The following is a 21834-nucleotide window of genomic DNA, read 5'->3' as shown; positions in this document are numbered from 1 at the left end:
CTCAGTTTGGAGGGGCCAAGTTTGCAGCTTTATTTTTACATTAGGGCTCATATGCACAACATGCACAATTTTTATTTAGTTCAATGATGATCTCTATAATTGTGGAAACAGCTCCACTGTGTAACATAAATCAATTAACTCTTTCATGGCAAAATCACAACAAACATGCTCACCAACTGGTTAGTAAACACTAGGCTTATTTATCACTGGCCAAATTGGTACCTGGGCAGCAACCAATCGCAATCAAGTTTTTGCTTTTTCGGTTCAATCTGCAGCTGGCTGACAAAATCAAATCATTGACAGGTTGCTATGGGTTACTGCCCATGTGCAAATGTGCCCAATGTTTATATATAATGCCTGTATATATTTGAGCTGCATTGTGTAATTACTGTCACATTACATACCAGTACTTTAACTCTAGGTTGTGCTGCCTTCTTACAGTATTGCCCTCAGTCACTGTCTGCCTTATTGCATGGTAATTGCTCAACTTACATCTCACCTATTTAAAGGAGCAGCAATTTTTGAAAATCATTTTTTTCCCTGTTGCAGGAAAAATTATCTTGAAGCTTTTTTTTGAGCAATGGTTTTTACATGAATGTGACCGGGTCATCATCTTCAATGAAACTAATCTATTATAAATGAGCCATTAGCTTTTAACAATGATTATAAGATGTGTTAAAGAATGAGCTTAAACCTAAGGTTTTTCTGTCCTTCTTGCTCTTAAAGCTTGAGAAATGTATCAGTTTCCCAAATAACCAATTCAGAAAAGGGTCACCATTCATTATAAGATTTGTTTGGCACGCATGAGGTTCTGATCAAAATATAATGTCAAAACAATTCTATAGATTTGCTTTTATTTTTAAATGTTCTTTTGGACTTATCCTCTATCCAGAAAGCAGGTTCCAAGCATTCCAAATAATAGGTCACATACCTGTATTTCACCTATTTGGGAAGAGAAAGTACATTTACCTGTGATTTATTCTTCTGCTTATAAGGGAGATGACACATCTAGCCATTTTTGCCTCCTTTCACATTTTCCCATTATTAAGTTGGATTGCCACAAATAAAGGGCCAGATTTCAATTATTTAGAAGAATGTATCTCTAATTCAATTTCAGATTTTCCTATAGACTCCTATTGAGTTTTCACATGATAAACCACAAGATAACCTTTTCTCACTGAATTGAATCTGGCCCCATATTGGATCTGGCCCACAGATATTAGGATCTTTAGTCTATGTATGAACAAGGTTTATAACCAAGTTGGTGGGTTTGGGCTGAAATTTGAGTGACCATTATGGGTTAGGGTAAGGTTCTAGTCAGAGATTCTGCTCCCAAAGATTCCTTGATTTGAGACCAGAGGCACGCACAGAACTAACATACAATGTTCTACAATGGCAACAAATCTGGTTAAGGTTTTGTGGGTTAGGATTAGATGCAGGTTAAGGTTTTGTGGGTTAGGATCAGACCCAGATTGACAATCTGTGGGTTCTGGCAAATGTTAGAGGGGCAGCTTTAAGATGCCATGGGCAGTCACTATTTGTTGGGCTGTTTAAGGCTGTTTGGGCCTCTGTGAACTTGGAATACCAGGGCCTATTTTGACTCCCAGTCCAGACTTTTTTAGGATAGGGTGCAGGTTGAGCTTTTCTTCAACCCATCTTAAGCAGGATCAACTACCCTTTATCTGATAGGCTAATGCCAGACGATTGTGAAGCTGTGTTTCTCCACAGGCAGAGAAGCCTCTCCCTGATGCTGTTGCTCTGCTCCTGCTCTGCTTGGGTGCAAGCAGATTTTAGCGCCAAAACGGGACATTTTGCATTTTGCCGAAATCTGACCTGCCTTCAAAAAAGCTGGCCTGTGGAGAGTCTGTATTGTCTGTCCCTAGCCTTAACATTTTTTTTTACTTTTCTCCTGAATATCTGTGGCTGATTTCACAATGAGAATAAAAGAGATAAAGAGGTTTAGCTGAGGAAAAGTTATAAGATGCTCTGAGTGTATAAAGTGTATGACACCTGACCCTCTGATATGACCAAAATGAACAAAGCCATATTAGAGCATGTTTAAAACATGAATGTGTTTCAGTAAAAAGAAATCATTTAACAGTGACAGTATCATGTATTGGAAAGGGGAAAGTCAGTTTATCGTTTTCAGGCTCCATTATTATCTATTGATATGGAGGATCCCCATGTATTCTGCCCTCTTTGCTCACATTCACATTGACATCAGGATTATTGCTTTATCTGTGTGGGTGGATAAACTCTTTGGATCAGACTTATTTCTCAGATATTTATCTGTTGGTCTGTTTGCGTGTTGGCTGTGTTTACTCTTCACCTCTTGTATCAGTTGTTGATTGTGTGATATGTACAGTAATTCTGTATGTTTCATGTATAAACCTTTTTATTGTACAGTGCTACAACATGTTGGCGCTTTATAAATACATGTTACTAACAATAATGTACAAGCACTGTGCTCTTTATCGTGTTATTGTAGATTCCGGGTCAGAACTAGGGGAAGGCAGAAGAGGCAGCTGCCTAGGGTGCAACAATTGAGGGGCGCTGGACAGCTACCTCTTTTGCTTATTCCTAGACTGGCCATCCAGCTTGTGCGCTCCCTACCAAGCACATACACGCACAACGCTGATGGGCACGTGCATGCATGACATCATGACGTGTGCGGGTCACCCTCGCACGTGCGCACAAGCGTCAGGTGAAGGAGGGTGGCGAGCTGGCCGGCTGTGTTGCCTAGGGCACCCAGCCAGAATGGCCTGCCTCTGTGTAGATTCTTTGCAAGTGGATTTCATTATGGAATACTTTATTGTTATGTTGGTGACCAGTTGTTCGTAGGGTCCGTGCACATGTCCGAAAGGGGGTTATATGGGGGATAAAATAGAAACTGTTTGCACCAGGTCTATTAACCTATAGCAACCAATCAGCATGACAGGGTTTACTAATCACCTGTGGAAAAGCACGAATCTGGGGGCTTATATATGAGCATAATAGGTACTAAATACAACCAATCAGCAATTCATTTTATGCAGGCTACTAAAATGAGTGCATAGATCTGATGTTTGCTATCAGGAGCAGGACACAAGTGATTTGGTCACCAGTACCTTCTGACCTGGCTGTGATGAGTGAATGATAAATATCTGAATGAAAAGCATGAAACAAGAAACAAGCTGTTTGTTGACAGTGTCTTGAAATCTACTGATCACCAGCTAAAGGTCTACTGGTAGATGATGCACCCCTGATCTAGGAATACTGTTTAATGAATATGACACTTCTTGTAGAGCAGGGGATCCCCAACCTTTTATACCCGTGAGCTACATTCAAATGAAAAAGAGTTGGGGAGCAACACAAGCATGAAAAAATCCCCATGGTCCCAAATAAAGGATATAATTGGCTATTTAGTAGCTCTATGTGGACTGCCAACCTACAGGAGGCTCTGTTTGGCTATACATCTGTTTTTCATGCAGCCAAACCTTGCCCCCAATCCTGGAATTTAAAAATAAGGATCTGCCTTGAGGTCACTGGGAGCAACATCCAATGGGTCGAAGAGCAAAATGTTCCTCATGAGCCACTGGTTGGGGACCACTGTTGTAGGGGGACACAACCACACACACTGAGGAAAAATGGCAGCAAATAATGACATATCAACTTTGCTTAATCCACAGTATCTGTGCCACCTGGCTAGTATTTTACTGGCCTGTGCAACACAAATCATGCTTAATACCAATGCTATGAATAGGAAAGAAAGAAAATATTAGTGGAAGGACAGTAATTTTTCTTTAACTTCAAAGGTGGAAACCCTACTAAAGAACTAAAACGATATATGGTGAATGTGAGAGAGTCAGGCACCGGCTGCTAGTTATACAGGGCTAGAAATCTGTTGTATTATTTACCATCTGTGTATGAGAGAAAAGAGACAGGGGAGTAACTACAGATGAAGCAGACCCTGCAGCCAGGCCTGGACTGGCAATCTGTGAGTTCTGGCAAATGCTAGAGGGGCTGCTATAAGGTGCCATAGTATTTAGTGGGCTGGTGGGGGCTGTTTGGGCCTCTATGTGGGCTGATTGGGCCTATGTGTACCTGAAATGCCAGGGCCTATTTTAATTCTCAGTCCGGACCTGCCCAGGAGCGACAGGGGCCCCATGAAGCCCTAATTATATACAATTTCAACAATTACTAGTAAAACAGATCAACCTCAAGACAAGGCTATCAAAGGCTATTGTGATACTAAGCTCTATAATTAGTATAGGTATGGGTATATAGAATTTATGTAAATGTAGGGAGCAGAGCCGGGCCACACTGGGCAGGCGCCCTAGGCAACCTGGGCCAACGCGGCGCTGGCTGAGTGTGCGCATGCGCAAGTTGATGTCAGCGCACATGTGCAAGTTGACGCCGGAGCGCATGCGCGTGTTAACGCCGGCGAGCATGCGCAGAAGCTTCAATCGGATTGCGCACATGTGCAGAAGCGGCATGCAGGAAGATGGGGAGTGAGGGGACCGGACATGGGGTAGGCGACAGAGCAGGTACATGCCTGGCGCCCCCCCATGTAACTATGTAACTATGTAACTATTTTGGGGCCTAAAAAATAATTTTCGGTGGGACCCAGTAATATCTAGTTACGCCCATGTATGGTAAAGTACTTTCTCACATCTCTCTGCAATGTAGTCTTGGCTTAAGGTGGCCATACATGGGCAGATTAAAGCTGCTGATATCGGTCCTTTAGACTGATTCAGCAGATTATCTGCCCAAATGTGGGGGCTCCCACCGGGTCCTCCCGATCTATATCAGGCCAAAAATCAGACAGATATCGATCGGTCAAGTTTGATTTTTTGTACGATCCAGGACCGCATTGGCTAGTTGATGCGGTCCTGCCACCTGTCGCAGCCCATTTGTAGTATTGTAATATGATGGTTCGGCCCCAGGGCCAAACATTCGGATTCACCCGATATCGCACAGCTGTTAGTTGGCATATCGGGTTAAGATCCTCTTGACCTTGCCAAATGAGTGGATCTTATAGCGTATCACCACCTTTATTCATTGCAGCAGGCAGGCCCGGATTTGTGGCGAGGCCACATAGGCCAGGCTTAGGGTGGCACATTTTTGGGGACGGCATGCCGCCCAGACGCTCTGTGGGGAGCCTGTGCTCCCCGGTGCTCCAGCGGTAGTGCGGGAGGGCGCTAGGACCGCGCGGAGTGCACGGCCTAGGGGCGCCCGCCCAGCGACTCTGGCGCTGGCAGCAGGCTTTGGGGGGAGGAAAAAAGGATTAAGTTCCCCATAGAGACAAAGATTTTTTTTTGGTGAACGACTGATTATAGTGAAATCCTACCAATCCATCAAATTATCGTGAAGTTAGTGGGAATCAAACAATAGTACATCTTTTGATTTCTTGTCCGACATCTGTCAGAAAGTTGATCTACCAGGTTAAAACATTTTTATCTATCCCAGTGCAATCTATCTATGTTTGCGGGGCCAAGCAGGCAGCTCCCCTCAGTTTTCCTGCCAATATCGCCTGAAATGGTCTTTTTAGTTGATGGACAAATCGTACATAAGATCTTTTAAAGATCTTTACATCTATGGCCTTTATGAACACTTGAAGCAATAGGGAAGCATTTAAATTTCGCCTTCCCTTGCTATCTGCCGCTCTTCCCAGCATGCAATTCCGACACAGGCCAAAGTGAGAGCAGTCAGGCAGGAGTGTGCCACTGTGCCAGGCGTGTAGGGGGTGCCTCGGCCTCACGTGACGGCGCTCCTCCCATTGGCTGTCAGAACTAGCAATCTGCTGCTGTCAACGGGGTGGAATTACAGCCTAATTATAAAGCATCAGCCGCTGCGCTGCTAAATTAACCCCCGGGAATGAGTGTAAACAGGGTAACGCGCGTGTGTGTAAATTCCCCTCGTAATGGGCAATAGCCATAAACAAGCTGCAGTATTTAGCGCGAAATCCGGGCAGTCACGAGTAACAACGTGCGGCGCTCTGTGTGCTGCTCCCTTACATTAAGCCCAAGGGCGGGCTCAGTTAAACACTAATCTGTGACCCGGCTCCCATCTTGTTTGCTAATTAAACAGATGCACTGCCCAGGTACAAAAAGCAGCGGCAGCGCAGGACGAGCATCTCTTGCCTCTCTCGCATCCTTCTTCTGCATTGTCTCTGCTACTACTGCGATTATCTTTCCTTTGGCATTGGGGCGGGGGAAACGCCTGCTAGGGTTAATTTGTACATAGAGCGCCGAAACGACATCTTTAGGTCACATACCTCTAAGAATTCGTTCCCTATTTGCGCCGTATTCAGTATATACTCACTAAACGTCAGATTGAGTTTTATTCTAATTCTCCAGTGTAGCAACAACAACATAGAAAGAGTCAGTTGCATCTCCTTAAACTTGAAGCGTGCAGGCTGACGTCACTGACTCTGTCACGCTCACCTGATGAGCTCACACTCTAGGACTTGCCTGCATTGCGCAAGATTATCTCTAGATGGGAAATATTTTGTTTTATGTAAACCCTGAATAAAGGCACGGCCGGTCCACCTTAGGTACACACCCCTGCTCTGTATTTCACTCTCTCCCACACACACATCAAAGGAAAAGGCAAATACTTGATGGGGCTGCTGTTTGCACGACTCCATCTGTTGGCTTGAGAAGAGTCATCAATTAAATCATATTCGCCGTGTCTGTGCAATCGCCTTTTTACCTCTTTTTTTTTTTGGCTTTCAGCTTATCGCCGTGTTACACTCATTATGTAATGTTTAGAGAACCGAACAAATGGTTATTTCTAAGGTGGGAAGTAAAAAAAAAAAAAAAAAAGCGAGGGGTTTCAATAAATACATGAGATTGGGAAAAAAATCGCATTTCTAATAATCCTGATGTTAAGTGTTAATGTGATATAAGGTTAGTGTCCCCTTTCTCTTGAAATTGCAATTTCCTGCTGCTGAATTGCCTGAATTATTAATAAATCATATTCGGCTATATCTTATGAAATATTCAATGTGCAACTGTTTAGAAATCAGAGCTAGAGAACAAGTAAAGATCGCCCGAACTACTAGTGCTGTTTCTTATGGCAAAATGGGGTTGGGACGCAGATTTCTGCACACAAACAGTTGCATATTGCTCGTGTAGACTTTATCGTGCGATTTGATAGTGACACATGATCTAGGCTGGTATTGCTATGAAAGTCCAGGGCGATTTCCAGCGCTAGGACCATTCCAAATGATAATCCCAATTACTGTACAAGGCTCACAGTGATGGTGCTGGGCGGCTCTCTCAGAGGTTATTGGAAACCTTGGGGGATAACATTGTTATTAAGTTAAACAAAATCAATTTTAATCAGCTATTTCTTTTCTAATGGAGAATTTCCATTTGTAAGTTCTATCAAAGTAATTCATTTTATTAGATTTGATTGCTGCAGTCCGAGGGAAAATAGGGAACACTGGATTTATATGTTTGGTGTGGGATTAAAAATGTACCATTCATATCTAGCTATATATTGATCTGTCTATATCTATCTCTATTTGTATACATATGTGTCTCTCGTGTCTCTATTTATCTATCTGCATCATCTATTATGTATCTATAGTGTATCTGTGGTATCTTCTATCTGTCTGTCTGTCTGTCATATCTATCTATCTATCTATCTATCTATCTATCTATCTATCTATCTATCTATCTATCTATCCATCTATCCATTATCTATCTATCTATCTATCTATCTATCTATCTATCTATCTATCTATCATCTATCTATCCATCCATCCATCCATCCATCCATCCATCCATCCATCCATCCATCCATCCATCCATCCAATCCATCTATCTATCTATCTATCTATCTATCTATCTATCTATCTATCTATCTATCTATCTATCTATCTATCTATCTATCTATCTATCTATCTATCTATCTATCTATCTATCTATCTATCTATCTATCTATCTATCTATCTATCATATGTGTTTTATTTATTTAGTATATATTAAGTATAAAGCTCTATTTTATTTATATATCATATATGTATATATTATGACGGTATCTATTCCCTCCTCACCAGTAATCAACCAGTGATCATGTAGAGTCAATTAGCTTTATATATGTGGGAAGGGCCTGTCGCTTATTTTATCCCATCGCAAAGATGCCCCGTGTGCCCCGTTTATATTACAGTTGGAATATGATCATTTAATCAAAACCATCCGAACTAAAGACAAAGTGCTGTGTGAGTTGCAAGTGCAGATGCCCCAGTAGCCAAATGCCTGCGCCAGGGGGTGATGTGAGCTGGGGAGTGAGGCGCAACATCAGGCACATGTGGGATTCTCTATGTCACTCACACACATGCACGTCTTTTCTCTTCCATAGGTACTGGGGTAGGTAAGTCACCTTGTGTTACAGTGGTGCATAATGTGTTGCTGTACAAAGCCAGGAGCCTTGTAGAGTTTTATTGCAAACAGGTTTTCTAGCCGGGAGAGACCATAAAAGCTGGTAGGTGTCCTTCCCACTCAGGATCTGCATTCTTCCAAAGCAAATTGCACCCTTTTGCCATCCAGCTGTTCTTACTGTTCCCAGAGGGGCCACAAAAAGAAGGAAAACAAGGAAAGCGAATCTCAAAGATTCCTCCTTTTGTTAGAACAAGTCTAATAATTTCTCCAGGCACTCTGATCATTTTCTCCTGATACCCTCTGAGGCCGAAACGTTTGCCTGATAAGAAACTGCAATTATCTGTAAATATGAAGTTGCACCCAGAGAGCGCCTATGTGTGTATGACCAAAGTGTGTGTCTGTGTATAAGCATATGTGACTGTGTGTGTGTAAATCATGGATGAAGATTAGTGGATCAATGTTGTGACCACAAAAGCAGGTTTAGTGAGTTCATATTCACACACACACACACACACACACACACTCTCTCTCTCTCTCTCTCTCTCTCTCTCTCTCTCTCTCTCTCTCTCTCTCTCTCTCTCTCTCTCTTTCTCATTATTGGGAGACTAATCCCATTCTTTATTATATGACCAATCAGAAAGAGTGTATGTATATCTTTATTTATATAGTGTTATTTTTATGGGCAGCACAAAACAAAAACACTGCAACAAATCTAAATATACACTGTTGCAAAGATTACGGGCAGAAGAAGAACAAGGGAGAAAGGAGGTCATTGGCCCATAGACATTTTATATATATATATATATATATATATATATATATATATATATATATATATATATATATATATATATATATATATATATATATATCATAGTTACGAAACAGAATAGAAACAAAGCTATATGATGTTTTCGGAGCCCCAACAAGTATATGACCAAATGGATATAAGGCAGCAAGGCACAGTATGTAGTACTAGCTGGGTAAAAAATTAGGTTTGGAATGGGATTTAATATATGCCCCCTGGAATTTTATATACACGGAGGCCCAAAAGAGCCCCCCAATAAATTTTGGCTGTCTATGGCTTTTTGCAGCAGCCTCTCTGGTATTTGCCAGAATCCACGTATTACTAGGCTCTCAGCGTGTCTGAATATCTAATAAAAGTTCCTGGTACAGAGCAGAAAGTATATAATCTCACCAGTTTAGACGTGGGGTGTGGGTGCACATGCCCCAGACCTACAGCTCAAGGTGGGGGTATTTAACAATGAAATAGATGGGGCACTTACAGATCCCACAACCAGGCATGTCAATGAACTGTAGACTTTATTTTAGACAAAAGGTAGAAGAACACACAGTCTCGGAGTGCAGAAAGGCAGCAGAGAGCATTCAAAGGTGACAGTCAGGAGCTGACACTTTCATTGCAACTTGATCTGAAGTCCTGTTTCATTCATTGGCCCTGCTGTTGTTTTTGTTCATTAATAATGGAGAATTTCTTTGCCCACCTGCCCCTTTTTTGCCTAATAAGTCCGCACACACCTGTGCCCCCTGGCTTTCTAAAATTCCTTTATTTGACTCTGCCTATTTGTGTTTCATAAATACGGTAAATAGATGACCTAAATGATCCATTTTACATAAGCACATAAATCTTCTTCCCACTAGACTGCCCAGAACACACACACAATCCATCCCAACATATACACACATTTCCATAAGAAAAAAATGCTTTGAAGTGAATTGAGAATCATTACAGGCTTAAAATATCTGTGTTGTGGGCTCAGTTGTAGGGCAGCGCTATTAGCTATTGATATCAGAACAAACATCTGGCTGTGGGGAGAGGGAGGCAGCTGTAACCCAAATTCATGCTGCACCTCCAGCTCCAAATGTCCTTTATGCTCGTGTGGCTGCAAATGAGAAAGCGCCGTGCTATTTAGAGAATGCTTCTAGGTCACAGAGTTAATGGCAAAAAAACTATATTTGTGTTGCTTCTTGTCTTCCCTGAAAGCTCATTCCGAGTCTCCAGCCGTAGAAATAATTCTGACAACATATAAATCAGGGACAGGTAGCGATCAGTCAATCTGTGCATACATTATGAACGTGGGCGCAGAAGTGGGCGATGTGTCTGTAGATTGGAGGTGACACACACACACGGGTTTATTGATGACGCTGTGGAAACATAACAATGACCTAGCCCAATATCGCCTGCTCTGTCCTGTGCTCCCCATTGCTTATTTAGGCACCCCATAAAGCACATCAATATACACCTGTCATTATCTCTGCCAAGTACATACACCTCTTACAGCTTTGTATACTAAAAACACTTAACATACACATAATTCACAAACACACACACCTTAAACATAGCTTTCACACCGTGTACACATAATTCCCAGACCAGTGAAAACTCAGTAAATATTTTAACAACACGTGCAATAAATATGAATAATAATTGGCCCAGGAGTAAGGAGGAGCACCCTTAATTGCTGATAGTTGTATTCGTCTCCACATGATGCCATACTTTTTACTTACTCCTTACTCACAGTTTCCACTCCATATCCTACACACCTGCCTAACCCTTACTTGCCCCTTGCGCAGCACACATTTACAACATCTCACAATGCAGCACTTGTTATCCTCCTGCTGATGTAAGTTGCAAACCCCCTTAAAGTGTAAGCTCTATGGGACAGGGAGATCCATCCATCCATTATGGTGCACTGTGTAACTATATCGTTTATTTATCTTTTATTTAGTTTGAATATCGACCTTATTTATTCTATTGTTGTATTGTTCTAACATACAACACTGCGTGCACAAGCATCACTTTAAAAATAAAATATATATACATACAAAGCCTTTGTATGTCCCTCACGTTAACAAACATGCAAAGCACACAACGTTTGCACACCACTAGCACCCAGCACCCATACTCCCTGATAGTAAATTGATACCATTATGGGCAGACATTCACACTGGCACCTGTTGCTATCCTGTTTGTTATATTAAACGACTGTATGTTTATTGCATGGCTTTCTAAGCATTCTTGAATTGCCACAATAAAACATTTTCCCAGCCATGCTTGAGTGTCTGTGGGATAACGTATATAAATGACTGAATAGAAACCACGAATTGTATTTGGTTGCTTATAGGAAGGCAGAAAATCCCACTAGGTATAAAAGATTGCCCCCATTTATCCCATTAAAACGCCTTGGTGTTGTTGGGGTCCGATATATATATATATTCCCCTGATGCTCAGTTATGAGTTCTCACCAATCACAATGGCCCCAATTACAGGGCACTTTATGTAATAAGGACGGTGATTTGTTCCTTGCACTGATGCCCCAGGCCAGGGTATTTATTTCATTCCTCGCTGCTCTGCCCTGTAACCAAAGTACTCGCAGGCTGTGACAGATGTTGGCTGAATCCTAATAACTATATTCACTTGTTGCCTTGCTCCCATTCTATATATAAAAAAAGGCAGTGATTAGATTCTTGTTATCTCTCCATATCCCCTTTATAGTTTCAGCTGAACATAAAACTCCACTAAATCCAGATTTGTTCGCCATCTGAGCCACTGAAGGATCAGAAAAGCCACTTACAAGGCTGGAGAGAATCTCTTCTTACTCGCTAATCAGTAGTATTTAAGCCGCAGCCATATATTCATCGGACAATGTGCAGCAGGGTGATGTGTATGAAGCTCAGGGAGACTCACTCCAAATCTTAAAGCTTAAAGTTCAACAACTGAAAATCTCCTTGACAGTATTTAAAGGTTCTATGATTTATAGAAACAAATCGGACAAGATGCATGCCCTTTAGCTGCTGATATAACAATGGGTAGAAATGTTTCCAAGATATCAGGGAGAGGAGCACTGGTTATAAACACATATATATATATAGGCACTTGGAGATGTATTTAGGATGTATTACTCAATAGCTCCAACCAGTTTGCGCAAGATTGCATGTGCCACTGTATGGCCACAGTATTGCTGCAAGGGCACATGTGGGTGCAGGGATGGGCAGCAGACAGCTTCCTAAACCCAATCACATTATTATAACAAGATTTGGCTACTGGTACCAGCACAGGTGACCTTTGCTTGCCCTCTCAGTTGGTCTGATCACTCCCTACACATTGTGGGGGAATCACTATATCACTGCATTGATTTCCAATTGCCTGATCTGCCAATAATAGAAAAGAGAGCATCTCTTTTGTAACCTGTGTTTCAATTGCAGCTTTTCATCCTTTCGGACAGAGAGGCAATATACCCTGTCATCCAGATGGGGTATTGATTATGGAAGGGCTGCTATTTGGGGAGGCTGATAGTGGGCACAACAAAACCCCCTTGTATTTGCATGGTGGACATGTGGATGTTTTATGACAGTAGGAGCAATTTGGCCACTTTAGATTGAAGCCCCAGTTAGTTATTACATCAATTATTTATTTAACCCAAAGGGCCAGAAGTCACCTACTGCATTTAAGTTGCTGTCAAGCCGGGGAACTAAATACACAATGGATGAGTGTAAGTGAAATCTATATTTTGTGTATAGTAAGAATATGAATCTAACCTGTACAGGTAGTGGCTGATGGTATGCGAGCACCATACATCTATATATATATATATATATATGATAAAATATTTATTTTGTGATCAAACCCAGGGGAGTTCTAATAAGCTTTAATATATATAGTACTTTTAAAGATAAATTACCTAGGTACCATTTAGCCATCCTGTATCCATTTTTTTCAAACTAATAACAAGAACACTTTTTTTTTTTTACAAATGTATCAAAGCCAGTGACAATGCCGGATACTAACTCAAAACCTAAACATTGTTGCCAACCCTGGCGATTACAAAGTGTTACAGAGTATATTAATACATTGCTGGATAGTTCCAGTCCCAAGCAAAGTGTGCAGAAGAAATGCAGCACTAATATGTAGAAATACAAAAGCAAATGTACATTTTCAAATGAGACTGAATACACACACACACCTGGCACACACACATATATTATATATTTATAGAAAGCTGCTCACCTGCATTGTACATTCCGTTTTTTAAAATGTCAGCGTACAATTTACATACCATGCAAAGACCAAATACATAATGATATATACAAATGAAATGACAAGGATAATTGTGAAGAATACACCTCCTGTATTTTACGCGATGCCAAATGCAAACGGTTGGGTGGTATCTTTTCATTTTGTGGGCTCCTCTTTGTTGTATGAAGCAGCCAAGACAAAAGAGGGTTTCTTGTTTACCTCTGCACAGGCGCCTCCGAATTGTCCCCCCAAAAAAAATCTGTGAGTGAGAATATATGTGTGTGAGTGTGTTGTGCGTTTGTGTGTGTTGTGTGTACCTGGGGGACACGCCGAATGTCAGGGTGTGACTCAAGATACCGAAAAACTTCATCTTAGCAGAGTTCATGAACTAAACATCCATTGTCCGTGTACCAACAGCAGGCACTTGCAATGTACATTTAAATAGCAGCTTCACAGAGCCCTGGGTATATCCTACTTTTATTGTTTAGGGTTTTTTTTTTTATGTTAAAAAAAAAAGCGAGAAAAAAAATTAACATTTTCTCAGCATAAAAATGAAACCTCGGATTACTTTGCCTGTGGGTTCAATTTTTCCCTTCTACATTATAACTAGTTATTGAACTAGCTCTGAGATCTAAAGGCCATTTGTGCTGAGACAGATTTCAATGGAGTTTGCCCATCAATAATCTTTGGCAGTGACCTATTGGTGGAAGTCAAGCAACCGAGGTGAAATTCAGGTCACGCTGTCTAACCGGTATTAAAATGCGTGCACTTTCCAAAAAGGGGGGACACGATGGAGAGAGAGAGAGATAAAAAAAAAAAAAGCTCTCTATTCTCTGGATGGGAAGAAAATTCAATTTCACAAGCTTTCAGTTTTATCTATTTTTACTGACAATTTTTATTAGTTTTCAACAGTACAATCTTTTTATGGTATATAATGGTTTAAAACATTGCACACTCATTACATTAGCCAAAATAATATACACACATTTAAACAAACAAACAAATAGAAAAAAAGGTAAGGGTAGTGTAACCTGTATGATATCTGTATGTCTCTCAGGGTAATTACAATTCATACAATACATATAAACTTTATATAAACTAGATTAGTTTTATCTATTTTTGTATATATACATGAATATATGAGAAAGAAAGAAAGAAAGAAAGAAAGAAAGAAAGAAAGAAAGAAAGAAAGAAAGAGAAAGAAAAGGCAGCTGAAAAAGAAAATTGATGATTTGGTTTCTTCTCTTTATTAAATGCAAATAGATGGGTTCATTTGGCTAACACATTTAGGGCAAACACAATTATTGTAATGCATAATATACAAAAATGTGCTTGTTGCATGTGTCTGTGTGTGTATGTATGTATATATATATATATATATATATATATATATATATATATATATATATATATATATATATATATATATATATATATATATATATATATATATATATTCATTCAGGATGGACAGCACACGATTTTCATCAATCAAGACATGTTTATTGTATAATCACTGTGCATCCAATGTTTCGACCCACATTGGGGCCTTTAATACCTATCTATCTATCTATCTATCTATCTATCTATCTATATATCTATATCTATATCTATATCTATATCTATATATATATATATATATATATATATATATATATATATATATACACACACACACACTAGCATTTAGCTATTCACATTGATATATATAAAACAATGTGAATAGCTGAATAGCTAGTGTTGTGATCAGGAGCTCATAAGGCAAGTGCACAAGTGTAAGATACACCCTGAGAGAGGTATATATTCAAATGGTTATTAGTGGGGAAACGAGCTGATGTGTTCTACAAAGAAGCCAGGCAGAGAGTGGTAGTTCATTCTCCCGAGCATGCACTGATTGCTAATGGTGTGTAGTGTAGGTTAGCAAAACGGTCAGTATGGTAATAGCACCTTCAGTGAACCCTGAGGGACAATGGCTGGTTATTCTTCTCCAGAACTGTCAAAGAAACATGCTTTGTACTTAAAATGTCCCAGTAAGTCTACAATCAGATATTTGCTCGCCTTCCAGTGCAGCAGAAAAAAGCGAACAGTCGCAGCGAATATGCTGAGAATAGGATTTAACTCTTAGCTTGGTGGCCTGCTACAAACGGGGCATAATTATCTCCCTCCATTTCTGCCCTGTTCCCTTTCTTTGTGTATCATCCCCTGATTGCCCCTAGCTAGAAGCTTAATGAGCCGCCTCTCTGCCTTCCCCTGCTTCCATTCAAACTCAGCAGCTATAGTGGTATGGACCAATAGACAGACAGAACGACAAGCAAGTAGATAGACAGATGATGGCTAGAGATGATAGAGACAAAGCGATAGATACATAAGTAGACAGACTGATTGATAGATACTAATTGTACAGTGTTACATAGATATAAATACTTATAGTCACACATTTTCTTTTGTTGAAAAAAAATATTCAAGAAATATAGATAATAGATATATGGCCAATACATACATAGATATATAGATTCTATTTAGAAAGATATTGAACGATAAATGGATAGATGAGAGATTGCTACTTTTTTTTAGAGATGCCAATTGACTAACAAACTAAAGGATTTCTACATACAGGCACACACTATACCAAATGGTACAGACAGGTACATGTATGAAAATAAGTGTAGTAATTCAGTGTTGAGGCAAAGATTGGAGAATCGTGTCCTCTACATTTGTATAAGTTACCCCAAGAATGACAGGAGCAGCTGACATAAGGGGGTAACCCATTGATACAGGATTATTTGGGAGAAAAGGGTGCCCCAGGGTTACAGGCCTAGATGAAGGACTGAGGTACCACACATAAGGAATTTACAGAAACATGTTTGCGTTGCCCCTGACCTTCTACCCTTACCCACGTATGGGCGAAGATACAAGGTGGGGAGATATTAAGGATATGGAAATATGGGAAGATATTAAGTAGCAGCTTAGCTAATGGCTCATTATAAATAACGATAGTTGGTGCCATAGAAAATACGCTATAGTGCTGTGCAAAATACAAGGCCCATTTAATTCCTGCCCCTGTATAGACAATACAATGGCTGTGAATACTTTGGCACGATCCATGAGCCAACACCATGAAGCACTAGGATTCCATTAGCCTTGTAAATATTGTGCAGAAAATGTTGCAGTGTCACTAGGGAAGGTCTGGCTTGTTACTGGGTTGCACATTGCACAAAAGTACAAAAGATTTAAATTCCAGACACATGATCAGCATGAAACAAGCCTGGCCCTTCTCCCTGCTTTCTGTGAGCTTAAGAGACAGAACTGCAAGGTGTTCCTCCAGCTCTTACATCTGGCTGGGGATGTCTCCATATCTGGGCTTTAACAGGGGCTTTACCTATGGGATCGTTTATCTATCTATCTATCTATCTATCTATCTATCTATCTATCTATCTATCTATCTATCTATCTATCTATCTATTATCTATCTATCTATTATCTATCTATCTATCTATCTATCTATCTATCTATCTATCTATCTATCTATCTATCTATCTATCATCATCAGATATTAATTATATACCTCTGTATGTAATGTTAATATGAATATATTATAATTATATCTCGTTAACCTTGTATATTGGGGTTCTATTTAGCATCAGTCTATCTATCTATCTATCTATCTATCTATCTATCTATCTATCTATCTGTCTGTCTGTCTGTCTGTCTGTCTGTCTGTCTGTCTGTCGGTCTGTCTGTCTGTCTGTCTGTCTATAATCAGATAGTAATTATATACCTCTGTATGTAATATTAATATGAATACATAATAATTCAATCTCGTTAACCTTGTATATTGGGTTTCTATTTAGTATCTATCTATCTATCTATCTATCTATCTATCTATCTATCTATCTATCTATCTATCTAATCTAATCTAATCTATCTATATCCCCATGAGTCTAGCACAGTGGTCCCCAACCAGTAGCTCGTGAGCAACATGTTGCTCTCCAACCCCTTGGATGTTGCTCTCAGTGGCCTCAAAGCAGGTGCCTATTTTTGAATTCAAGACTTGGAGGCAAGTTTTGGTTGTATAAAAAACAGGTGCACTGTCAAACAAAGCCTCAATGTAGGTTGACAATCCACATAAGGGCTACTAAATGGCCAATCAGAGCCCTTATTTGGCACCACAAGAAAATTTTTCATGCTAGTGTTGCTCCCCAACTCCTTTTACTTCTGAATGTTGCTCACGGGTTCAAAAGGTTGGGGATCCCTGGTCTAGCAGATACCATAAGAGGCGCTTATATGCACCCTGTAGAATCGAATTTGTGTGAGTTCTGAGCCACAGATTCGTCTCTAGGGGGGTATATGGGTGATGCTACAGACTTCTCTCTAGCTCCTGCCCAAATGGATCTCTGCATTCATCCCTCTTTGTACCCAGCTATTGTCTGTCACAAGACACTGGGGCAATCCTGTTTGATTCTCCCTCTCTCGCGTGTCGGTTTATAAAAAGGAGGTGGGAGGGGAGGGGATTAAAGGTGCAGATTAAATAATCATAAAATAAGGCATTATTACATTTCCTATAAAGACTGAACAGCCACCGCAAAGAGCAGGTCCCAACCAGTGCAAAGACTCTAAACCATTCCTCCTGCGTGATTTATGGCTTTTTACTGCCCTATAAAAGCTGTTACAAGGAACCTAAGCCTGCAACACCGCTGGCACATTTAGGCTAATAAATAAAACATAAACAGCTAACTTTATGTGTCACTTTTATTGTTATCAAGTAAAATATTGCATTGCCCCTGCAAGCTATGATTCCGTGCTATAATTGTTATCAGGCAGAACAAGGGAGCAATCAGATTTCTCCTCTCCCATTTTTAATGTCTAATCTAAGCTCTTGATAAAATACCTAATTGCAATAGCTCTTTGCTGGGAAATGTTTACATAAATTCCCTGGGATTTTTGAGCTCTATATTATCTGCTGGAAGTTGGACGGGGGAGGGGGGGGGAGCTGCTTGGTGGGAAAATAACAAGGGTCCCTCTCCAGCCATTTTTGTCTACTTAAGGAGAAACTATAGGGTTGGTTTATTTTTTTATAATGAAAATTGCATTGGGTTCCTAGGTCCTCAATCCTAAGCACTTAGTTATTGCACAGGGTGCTGACATGTTCTTCTGCTTCCCCGGCTAGGGCTGAGATACAGTCAGAGCATTCTTGTAACTTTAATCATGGCACATTATAGCCTCCATCCCAATGGGAGCCAAGCGGGGATTCTAGAAAATCATTACAATGAGATTCTCCTGGAATCCTGGGTTTATTGATGGGTTCTGGCTGGAGATTCCTGTATTAAACAGCCCAGCTAGTGACCCAATACAAAAACTGCACCTTATTTCATTGCTCAGTGTTTGATCTCTCTCTTCTTTTCATTGCAGTGCCCAGCGAAACATGGCTGATGCCCATCTAATGAATGTCATAGACATTGGACTGGAGAAATGGACAGAAGAGCAGCAGCAGCAGCGATTGAGATGTGGGCAGAGGTTGGTGCTCCATCTGGTAACATGGGATTATTGTGTGTGTCTGTGTGTGTGTATATGTGTGTGTATATGTGTGTGTGTGTGTATCCACCCACCTCTGGGATCCATGGAATGGGCAAAGTCCTACCTGCTCATGCCAACCCAATGCTCCATGTCCCAACCCTATGAGCATGCACAAGTGCACAGAGCCCCATGTCAGCCTATGGACTGCTCCACCAAAGGCAACAGAACAACAAACAAGGGAAGGAGAAAAATCATTTGGAATGAGCCTCTGGTTCCTTATCCGGGGACCTGAGCGCACGTTGTGATTGGCTGCCGGAGTCACATGGTGAAAGTAACTTTACGGGGTCGCCAGCTAGTAGGAGGGCTTTATGGAGCAGAAAAACGACAAAGCGAGAAAAATTATTTTCCACTCCAGAAATTAATGATCATGAGTTCGTATTTGATGGACTCTAACTACATCGATCCGAAATTTCCTCCATGCGAGGAATATTCGCAAAATAACTATATCCCAGACCACAGTCCGGAGTACTACAGCCGCTCCAGGGACCCTGCCTTTCAGCACCACCAGCAGGACCTGTACCCGCCAAGAACTGCTTACCCAGAGCGTCAGTACAACTGTGCCAGCCTCCCGGCACCGGCCAACCCTGCTGCCCACCCCAGGCTCCATGGGCAGCCCCAGAGCAACCACCTTGTAGGCAAATCTCAGCTGTGTGAGCTCCCAACCCCATCCCTTGCCTCCAACAGCAGCTCCAGTTCTCCCTCTCCTGCACCCCCAGCCTGCACCCAGCCACCCAGCTCTGAGCACCCCATCAGCACTGCCTCCAAACAGCCCATAGTCTACCCCTGGATGAAGAAAATACACGTCAGTTCTGGTAGGAAACTTTGGCTTCCCTCTAACCCCTCTCTCTCTCTCTCTGACTCTCTCTCCCTCTTTAAAGCTCAAGTCTTTGGGTTAGCACAATTGAACTGGATTTACGACTTCCAATGGGTAATTACACCCACCATAAATTTTATAGCCAAGCCTGTCTGGGTTGCTTCAGCCATGTGGCTCATTCAGATCTGTATGTGGTGTGTGTGTGAGAGAGAGAGTCAGGGAGAAGCTTTGGAGGGGGAACATAAATAATTCAGCCTCTTTGGAGCTTAGGGAACCCCCTTCTTAATAGAGTACAGAAACCTGGATCGTTAGTGGATTCAAAGGCTTTTTATGTGGTCTCTTCCCTCTTGTGTGATCCCTGTGCCTTTGCTTATCCCCTCTCCCCATCTCCATCTCCATCCCCATGCCCATTCCCTCACTTTATTTCCCCTTCATCCCTGTCTGATCTTTTCCTTTCTTTCTCAGTGAATCCCAATTACACTGGGGGTGAGCCCAAGAGGTCCAGAACAGCCTATACCAGGCAGCAGGTCTTGGAACTGGAGAAGGAATTTCACTATAACAGATATCTGACCAGGCGAAGGCGCATTGAGATTGCCCATTCCCTGTGTCTCTCCGAGAGGCAGATCAAGATCTGGTTTCAGAACAGGAGGATGAAGTGGAAAAAGGACCACAGGTTACCAAACACTAAAGTCAGATCCAACGCTTCTTCCAATGCTTCCAGCAACATCATTGCGTCTAGCGCTGCTGCCAGCGAGGATCTATCGCAAAGCTCCACTCAGGATCAGCGAGAGGATATTACAAGGTTATAAAACACATGGCAACACACACAACAAAACAGATGACTGAATATTTATAGAATCTAATATATACATATATATATTTTGGTTCTTTTAGATGTATTCCTTTTTATGTTCGTTGCTTGTGCGTTGGAAAAAAAAAAAACCATGAAGTCTCTCGGTCATCATATAAAGGCTTTAAATGCATGCCAGCCAGCATGGAGCCAGGTTTTCTGTACAGTGTTTCTCTTTTCTTCTATTGATTTTTTATAAAGCCAGTTTGTCTTTATTTATTGTGTATTTTTGGGATGGGATGGGAGGGAAACATGTTCAGTTTTATGTGATTTTTTTTTTTCTTTCTTAAGATGACAAAAAAAAAAAAATACAGGGTTGTGAATTTTCCCTTTAAATATTTAAAATTAGTCTGTTGTAGATGAAAAATATCGAAGTGGGACGAATTTTTTGGTATAAAACGATAAGGAGAATATTACTATGTGCAGATCTTCTCAAAGACACAGATTGCAGCACACGAGCTAGAAAGTGGCGTGAATCAAATCAAATAATAATAATATTGGGGAGATATTGAAAGAAAGTTTCCATGTCGGCTAGTTAGCTCGTTGTTTTTGTTGTGGAAAGTGTCGTACAATTTCATTTTTAATATTATTATTATTATTATTGATAATAATAATAATATATATTTTTTTTTTAAAGGTGAGACTCTGATGTAATCCTAATTGCTATAAACAGTCCCAGTGTTATGTGACCGTCTCTGTGTTCAATAAACCAGTGAGTGTGCTTGAGTTCTACCTGCCAGTCTATTTGCTTATTTTGCTGTACATGTGAGCCACGGTTGGAGAGAGATATAGGTAGGTGCGGGGGGTTTATATTCCCTTTGCAATATCACAATCCCAGGAGATGGGGGAATATACATCCCCCTAGCACTGCACACGTTGTGCTGCTTTGTGCATATACAGATGTAACCTTGAAATGACTGAGCGAATTGTTGTTTACATTTATTTATTTTTTATATATATATATTTATTTTGTTATTGGCCTATCTGTGTTTTTATTACTGTGTAGCTAGGATTACTTCTGTGCTGTGTGAGCATGATATTCTCACTTTCTATTAGATGATACATTGGATTTCATTCCGAGTAGAGTTTAATAAAAATTCGAAAAAAAACCAAAAAAACACCTCACCTCAATTTGTTTATTTCATTCATTTCTTTATGTATCTATGTGTTCTTTAACAAAATATGAGTGGGC

The 21834-nt window shown here is 40.7% G+C and overlaps 1 protein-coding gene across 2 annotated transcripts in view; it reads left to right on the top strand.

The window, feature by feature from the left end:
• LOC108708637 (homeobox protein Hox-C4) overlaps positions 1-21589 on the top strand; it is a 97048-nt gene extending 75459 nt beyond the window's left edge. For both annotated transcript variants that reach the window (XM_041582584.1, XM_018247552.2), the window contains exons 2-3: positions 18814-19790; positions 20258-21589. In XM_041582584.1, coding sequence (XP_041438518.1) covers positions 19241-19790; positions 20258-20601 — 894 coding nt within the window. In that variant the 5' untranslated portion in view covers positions 18814-19240 and the 3' untranslated portion in view covers positions 20602-21589. The remainder of the gene's footprint in view (positions 1-18813; positions 19791-20257) is intronic.
• Positions 21590-21834: the final 245 nt, after the last annotated feature.

Source organism: Xenopus laevis, chromosome 2L (genome assembly GCF_017654675.1).
Source record: "Xenopus laevis strain J_2021 chromosome 2L, Xenopus_laevis_v10.1, whole genome shotgun sequence".
Taxonomy (NCBI): Eukaryota; Metazoa; Chordata; class Amphibia; order Anura; family Pipidae; genus Xenopus; species Xenopus laevis.
This window is presented reverse-complemented; position numbering and strand designations above follow the sequence as displayed.